This window comes from Anneissia japonica, unplaced genomic scaffold (genome assembly GCF_011630105.1).
Source record: "Anneissia japonica isolate Jap-2015-1 unplaced genomic scaffold, ASM1163010v1 scaffold2756_len2360902_cov194, whole genome shotgun sequence".
Lineage (NCBI taxonomy): Eukaryota > Metazoa > Echinodermata > Crinoidea > Comatulida > Comatulidae > Anneissia > Anneissia japonica.
In genome coordinates, this window is record NW_022719050.1 from 1,015,400 (window position 1) to 1,024,363 (window position 8,964).

The 8,964-nt window shown below is 35.0% G+C and overlaps 1 protein-coding gene across 1 annotated transcript; it reads right to left on the bottom strand.

The window, feature by feature from the left end:
- Nucleotides 1–2,887: 2,887 nt before the first annotated feature.
- Nucleotides 2,888–8,964, bottom strand: LOC117110768 (protein ERGIC-53-like). The gene is made up of 10 exons (XM_033253565.1): nt 8,814–8,964; nt 8,147–8,416; nt 7,495–7,618; nt 7,297–7,352; nt 6,692–6,789; nt 6,340–6,385; nt 6,105–6,175; nt 5,801–5,998; nt 3,566–3,731; nt 2,888–2,977 (listed from the first exon to the last, which is right to left on the bottom strand). Exons 1-10 carry the CDS (start codon nt 8,943–8,945, stop codon nt 2,888–2,890), a joined length of 1,251 nt encoding a protein of 416 aa, XP_033109456.1. The 5' UTR covers nt 8,946–8,964.

The window sequence follows — 8,964 nt, forward strand, 5'->3', positions numbered from 1 at the left end:
TCTATATTGTATTCTTACTAGGAATATAGGGGTCTAGATGTGTATAAGAGACAGGTGTAGGCATAAGTACTCTTTTATGAAAAACATAAAATGTTGATCTCAAAATGACACAAATCAACATTTTATTGTGTACTCTTTCGGGGGGAGGGAGGGGGTAACAGAAAAGAGTATGTTTTGTACTCTCTTAAAATGTTGATAATTATGGATGACCCATAAGCTTTAATATGATAGGTCATTTAATGGGATCGGCTTTCTATTGCCACAGTTAATAAAAGTGTAACACTCTGTATAGTACTGCCATATTCCTATGCTAATTACAGTACTCAGTTTAAAGTCAGGAAAATTATTTTTTGATATGTTGTACAACTGACTTTTCTAAGACACAAAAAGCATATTTGGTTTGGTGGTTACCATTCAGCGACAGTACACAGGTCTTGGGATTGCAAGCCTCATGTGCCATATAGTTTGAAGTTCAGCAATGCTAGGTTTGTGGATTTGAAAAGGATGCAGGCCTACTTATAGGAAAAGAACTGCAATTTTTGGATGAGGAGTCGAGAGATTTTGGAAGCTAGAGTAGTACATGTGATGATTACAAAAAGAAAACACAAAACAAGCTATTAGTTAGTACATCTTCCTGAAATGTTAATCACAGATTGTCAAAAAGATTTAAAATATAGGTGCAAGAGTGATAGAGAATACTATCCCAATAAATTACAGTAATAAACTATGAGGTGTAGTACATGGACTTGCTTAATACAAACACAGATTACCATTCAATATCAACACTCTATATCCTACCATGAAAGATAAATGACTCTACTAAAACTTTTATGTAAGACAAATATATGCACCTTTAGTTGAAGAAAATTTTCTATTTGGTCTACAAAGATGAAAACAATTCAGTGAGAATATTCCTTTAAAGGTAGAGAGGGAGTAGGGATCTTCTCTGGTGTCCATCATAGACGGACATCAAGTAGTTAAATTTTGGGGCCTTGTAACTTATTCTTTGCTGTTAAAAGAGAATTTTATCAGGCTTAAAATAAGTATATTGGCTGCACTTTGCATAAATTAATCAACTACTTAAAAAAAAAAAAAAATATTTCAATATGCTGAGACATCTGGCGTTAGAGAGCTTTCAATTGCACGACGACGGTAGTACCTAGAATGTACTGTTGTCACTAAGAATCATCTGTGCATGCGAGAACATCAAGTTATCACTGATTGTCGTCTGAATTCTAAGACACAGTTTGGCCTGAATGTATGTTGTGCATAGAATGTTGGATAATAATAATAATATGTCGTTCTTATATAGCGCTTAATGCCTTAAACATTATTACCCCGGTCACGGATGATTGAATCTTACATCACGTCATCACGCAAATCAAAAGCTCCCTATCGATGATCTGAGTTCTAAACTAACACACTTAAGCTTAGCCATGTGTTTTCCCAACTAGTAGTTTTTAATAAAATATAATTCTGTTGACCAAAATACTTTCAGCAAACCCCAGAACATGAGATTCTGACCAGTGGTGGCACCAGTAGGTGTCAGGGGATATAGCCTTGTTGGACGAGCATGGACCCCCATAGCTCGTGATTGTAAAGTGCCAACCAGACACCATCGTTATCTCTAAAAGTATACATTTAAGGAGCACCATTACTCATAATGATTATCCACTTTCAAAGAACCACTAACCATTTGGTTAAGATGTTTAGATCAATTCCACTAGGCCTCATACCAATGCCTTGGTATGCATTTTCAAAAAGGAACACTAGCCCTGAATAAATACTCACAGGGAGTCCATCTGAACTGGGCAAGTAGAATTTATATTAATGTGACCATATAAATATATGGTTTAAAAATAATGATGCATCAAGTGCAATTAAGAATTGCAGTCTCGCTCAACATTTTATGTTGCTAACCATCAAATTGTCATTTTATAAATGAAGCATTTGAAATAACTGCAGCATGAGATGTTTAGAGATCTTAATTGTCTTGGTTCTTGAGCTCAACACATGCAACCTTCTTAGTACTCTCATTTAGTAAAACTTTTTGGCAGCTGCTTCTTGCTTGCTTCTGTAAAATATAGAAAACAATTACCATTAATTATATGGTTGTTATACTGTATTATCACCACCACCACCATCATCATCTGGACTCATCATTATCATGGGGTTCTGTAGTGGGCTTCCAATTGTAAGGTCTGGAGTTAGTTTCATGTCTCACCACTTTATCCATGTTTACTGCAAACCTAATTAAACTTTATCTCCACTATGTGTGAACATAAAAATCAGTTCTATGAAAGGAGGTGTCTAGGAATTAGATCTACAGCTATACAGTATAGGTATCTTTGGCTAATGGTGATATTCTTGTCATTACAGGTTACAGGTACAAATCCTGCCAAAGGAATTTTTTTCATACTATTAAAAAAGGAACTTTTTCGTGCTATGCAGCAAACCTAATTTAAATGTTACAGTTCAGTTCAGTTCAGTTCAACTTTATTTATCCACGGAGGCCCAGATCAACACAGGGTTGTTCTTCCCTGGGGCCGTGCACAATAATACATAAATACAATAATTACAATACAATATATAAAAGGTATAAAAACATTTGTACAACAAGGAACAATCAGAACAAGATAAAATGATTAGATGATTAGAGACTTAAAGTTGACTTAATTTGAATTTAAATGAGCGCAGTGTTGGAGCTGTTTGAATGTCAACATTCAGGTTGTTCCATTCCAATGCCCCTTTATAGGAAAGACGTTTTTTATATTCAGTCTTTGGTAATGGCAGAACAACATTTTTCTGGTTATGTCTTAATTTGTAATTATTTATATTATAATTAAACATATTCAAAAGATAGGTTGGTGACAAATGATAAAGAATTTTATATACAAATATATTGCGATTTAAAGCTTGACATTGGCGTCAGGCAAGTAGGAAATTCTGGGATGGGTGGACAAGCAATCTGTTTTTGCTGTGGAAGAAAAAAAATTGGAGTAAAATGAAATTTATTTTATTTTACAGTATTTGATTGCAATAGCTAGATGCACACATTAAGTGATGCTCTACAATAAAGTCTTGTACTGAGGCTTATAGGGAGCACATGATTGTTTTAATCATGAAAAATGTCCTAAGATTGAAAAGCATGCATGTTAACCATCAGGTCAAAGGGGAATATTAAAAAAAGGTGGAATCTTCCCATTGGCAAATGATTTTGCCTAATGGATTATATCATCATAAAAATTTGATGTGAAAAAAAAATTATAATTTATTTAACTCTACAAATCACATCTCTATTCTTGTTACCATTTTATATGCTATGACCTAACCTAGCTATAAAAACCAAAAGGTCCACTGATTAATCTCAGATAAGATAGTTTCATACATACTCCAATTATCGAAATGCACGCCATCATTTCGGGATTCAATATTTCGACATTAATTATGTCATCATCAGTAATGATTCCGGATAATGACATAATTAATGTCGATGGCGTGCATTTCGATACTTGGAGTATGTATTATACCATCTAGCCTAGCTATAATTAAAAAAAAGATGTACCTCCGGTCTTTTAACTAAAGAGCCCAAATCAGCTCTTATATTGCGAAGGTTGTCCTGTATTTCATGTGTAAGTACACCTCCATCAAAGCCCCCTCCTCCGCCTTGTTGCTGTTGGGACTTCGCATGAATAAAGTTAGCTTTTTGTTGTATATCTCCAACAGCAGACCTATAAAGAAATATAAAGTAAATAATAAACAATATTTATTGATTCAATGTAATTATTTTAAAAATATAATAACACTACACCAGGCATCCATACTGCTATCCTTGGTACACATTAATCTACTTGTTTAATTTTTATTATTATGACTTTAAGGCTATTGTAACTGTATTTAAATAAAATGTGTAATGGAACATTCCGCTATATAAAGCCCCACCCCTTGGATATTGTTGCTAAGGTCCCACATAAGGGCAGTGTAAAAGCATACGCACACACGTGAGTTTGTGGGATAACACATGTTTGTGAGACACTTGTGTATTCCTGGTCCTGCTCCGATTGGTCAGTTGTTAAAGTTTGACTGACACTCCGGATTGGGTATATTAGGGAGCTTTCGATTTGTGCAACAACGCGACGCTAGAACGGAATCACTCATGCGTGACCATACTACTTGGCGTCCTACGTTCTCTGCATACGTAGATTTGGCTAAATTGCGTTCCAGAATCTACTCGATGAGGTGACCTTAAGGTTCTCACATGCACAGATGACTTTTAGTCAATCAAAAACTCCCTATTGTTTCTTGTGAATAGAGGCTAATAAACAATTTGCTTTTACAGCAAATAAATTGAATTTGAATAAAACAGGATGAAAAAAGTATCATTATATATAGTATTAGTATAGTATTAGTATTTACATATAAAGGCTAACATCTGCTGGACCAACCATAAAAGGAGGATATGAAGTGAATTATTATCATTATTATTATTATTATTCTTTTGATATTATAAACATTATTACGTTTATTTCACACACACACACACATAAAATGTTTAACTTTCTCCACTTCAGTATTCCAGTCACTCTGCAAACATATGTACCTATGTAAGTACTGGGTGGAGCAAAGCAAGATACAATACTCAAGCACACAAACAAGTTGTCAATATCTTGCTCACCACCCTTTAAATGGGACCACAAAGCAAATCTGTACCACTATCAGGCACAATACACCAATATCACATATTTCGCATTATAATATGTTGCCAAAACTTCCCAGTTTTTTTATGTACCACCAACAGGCCTTAATCCTTAGATCCTGCTAGGCTTCACTGGATGTTGTCAGACCCCTGTTGGACAGCTTATTGGAAACAACTTGCCATAGCATCAGAAAATGGCACCAAGATTGAAATACATGTTACTAGCAGAAATGGAAATGTTAATTGAAGATCCTAGTGACATGGAAAGCTGGACACAAAATAATTAATCAAGCGAAAAATACGTTTGCACTTAATTCTACAATAGGAAACGCCATATTCTGCAAAAGAAGACTTCAGCGGTAAAGCAAACATTGTTTAGTCACTACATAACCAGCATATTCATATACAACGGTGAACTATGTACTCTGAATATATCTTTTACAAGAATTTTTTTACGAAGTATTTAGAAAGAAGATGACTACAGAACACTTCTAAGAAAGATTTGGACAAGAAATAAGCAGAACACTGAAGCCAAACCATTAAAATAAGAAGGCTCACATGCATGGTCATCTGGTAGGCTCATAAAGACAATGCTCTGAAAGAAGAAATAAGAAAGACAAAATGGCGGAGAAGAGGTCACAAGACAATGTAAATAATGAAATCAACGTAGAGTTAAATGATAGGTCTGTAAATCAATTTTATGTGGATATTTGAAAAACATGGAATTTTAGAAGTCGACCAGCATTTTTCCTGGCATTAATGATATTTTTACATTACCATTATTATCATTACATTACCCTGTTTTGGGTGAGCAATATGGGTCTTGCCATGCCAAAACCACCATCACTGACCAAAACAAGAAAACTGACTTAATATATTCATATTCTCCATATTATAAGCTTTAAAATGATGGGTCATTATATCAATTTACTGTTGCCAAAGTAAAGTAAGTAAAAGTATTATGCTTCTCTGTTATAAAGTATACAATACTCTGCCATGTTTTTATTCTAATTATTCAGTTTAACAATTAGTGACAGTACACTGGTTTTGGAATGGCAAGCCTCATATGAATACAGTTGTCAATCTGAGTTCATTCACAACTACCTTAAATCATTCACTGTTCGTTGGACATCAGATTGAACTCGTAACATCGTATCCACTTCATGTCTCTTAATATTGTCTTGTGGCAGACCTTGATTGCCCCCAGCAGGTTGCACTCCTCCTGCTTGTTGCATATTAGTAATCGTAGAAATGGTTCTTTCTTGACGGCCAGAAATTTCATCTAATTTCTGTTGTAGAGAACTGTTGAAGAAAATTGCAGTCTATAAAATACAGAGTTAACATTGACTTGTTTTTAAGCACAACAAATTTTTCATTCAAAACTGCTCTGTACATTAGGTCTACTCACCCCAAAATCCTAACAATATTACTTTGAGCTTCATAAACTTGACGGAGCTCCCTTGATGTCTGATCTTCAAACTAACATTTGATTTGGAGTAGAAAACGTAAACAGTTATTTGTCACAATAAATCATGTTTATATTATTTTAAACTATATAGTACTAGTAATAATATTAATTTCCACTGCTACCATTACATTCATAATTTATATAATTGATCTATCTGGTAATCTCTGCAACTTACCAAATCATCGTAGTCTTTGTTTTTGTCTGGATTCTTCTGGCGGTATCTAGGAAATTAAAATATATACTTGAATAATTTCATCTGGTTTCAATAAATAATCAGTTCAATTTGAAGAATCCATAAAAAATATAGTATAGTATTGTACTCAATTAAAAAAACAAGAGTAGCTGATTAAAATTATATAAATTCATGTGTTGAGCTTAATAAAGAATAAGATTCAATATTTGATTTTTTTTTCTTTGTATAAAATAAGTTATAAGGCCTAACCTTGAACTGAATTGAAGTTCTCTTTCCCTACAACAGGCATATGACCCATGACTTTACCAGAAGGTGCAATAAACAACTAACTTACTCTTCTCTTTGTTTTTCCAACTTCTGATAATATTGTTCATATTCCTCCTTGAATTTCTGTCTTTCTTCTTCCGTAATATGGCCATCCCCAACTTGTTCCTGAGAAACCAATAATTATAATAATGAACTTATGATGTCATTGAATTTTTCTTTCATTAATAAATTTTGAGTGTAAGTAATGATCATGGCTATATTTTTTAAATTATGTTTTTGTGGATGGATTTATTTGGTGTAAACACCAAGGATAATCCCACGAAATTTCCAGTGGGGTCCTTCTGGCTGTGACTGAATGTCTCAATCAAAAGACGGTGCATTATCATAACTTGCATTTCAGCCATCCAACTGAAATACAGCAATGGGAATTGAACCGGGGACCTGGAGATCTCCACGGTTCAGCGCATACACAGTGGCTACCACCGATTTAGCCGACTAAAATAAGCTGCTCTCTAGTCTATTTACAGTAAAGGAAGAGTCTTTATTTCATTTTATTTTTTTCAATTGCACTGTTTTTGCCTATCGGAATAATCAACACTAATTTCATTTTTGCCATGTTAAAAGGGCAATAAAGGAGTATCACATCATGAACATACAAGGGAGGTAACTTACCTCAGCATCTGGGGGTGTGAGGCTGTGAGTCAGGAACTTCAGCAAGTCATGATCATCTGTGAAAGAGGTTAATTATAACAACCGATCAAATCAATGCATGTCACATGACACCTGAGGTCATTGTTATATGATGCTTGTTCATTTATTATGCCATTAACCATTTGTGCCGTAGCTGTTATTGTTACACCATATACTTACCGGCAAGCCCACCAGTAGCTGCACTTACTCCAAAGTATCCATGTTTCGGGAGCTCTACATTGTTGGCTCTGAGACATGGCTCATAATCAGCATCTGAGTTACTCATTCCGCTGTGAAAGGACACCTGAAAGAACAAGGTCAACTTTCTACTTCCTGTTTTTACTCATTCTTAATTTGCAATGGATCAACCTGTTTAGTAGCACTTTTCAGTGGCACTCTTGGATCCTGCCAGATACTCCTATATAATTTTGGGTAGAGACAGAATAATTATACATTTGTTAATTTTTTGTTATTTTAGTATTTATATAGCGCCTATTTCATTAGCTTACAAAAACTGCTTTGTTGTCCCTGGTCCCTGGGTCCACATGCTTAGTGTTGCTGCCATATAGACGAATATGGCCTGGGTGGAGAGAAGCAATGTAGATAAAGTGCCTTGCTCAAGGACACAAGCGAAATGCACAGCGAGGGATTGAAACCCTGACCTCAAGTTTGGGAACACAAACCGTTCCAGCTGCGCCAAACCGCTTTCACAAATTACTAGTTCAATTGCTTTGGTGAGAGACATAAAAATAAACAGCGTGGCATTTGCGGCTTCTCCCCTCCTTTTTGTTATCACAGAAACACCAAGAAGTGAACCTGGAAACTAACTTACTGTCAAGGTTTTCTTGTAGTATTCAATCTTTGCCCTAACTGGGTACGGCCGGTTTCTGAAATCACGAAGACATCCACCAAGCTGCTGCGTCAAACCGTCAGTGTTGTGATCAAAATTTTTTGTGCCATCATTTACAACAGCAAGAATGTATGGATTGTTACGCTGATTATCATTATCAAACGAATCAAAAAACACTCCTAGGCCATTCCATTTATCGATACTTCCATAAACGGGACCATCTTGGCTCTTGTCTGTGGTGTACCATATAGCCTACAAGAAAAATAAATTAGTATTATTTTTCAAATTGTATATTATCTCTCAACTATCTCCGAGTGCACATAAGCCAAATTGAGTACACTGCGCTTACAGTTTAGAGTCCATATCAGAAAAAACTTATAAGCGAGCGTGCTGTTCGAAAACAAGCATCAATATTTTGTTTGTTGGAAAGCCCCTCACACCACTTTCATTTACCGTTATATATCTTACTGTGTTGTTTTGAGTACAGTTTCAATTTTTGTAGAGAAGTGAAAATGTATATGATGATATATTCTTTAATAGTTTAAAGCCCTTTTTAGTCTCTAGTCATTTTTTAAATCTTCATTTCTTTTCTTGATGTAGCCTTGTATCATCAACAAATGTGGCAAACTGTAAATCCATCAAAACTAACCAGACCGTCAGCCCCAATACGGCCCCGTCCTGTGACCCGGAACACTACCTCCACCTCCCAGTGGTCGTATGGAGTCTGATATTTATTCCATATAAAACCTGAATAAAGAGAAAAAAAATGTTTAATATTCATTCATTGTAAACACTACAAA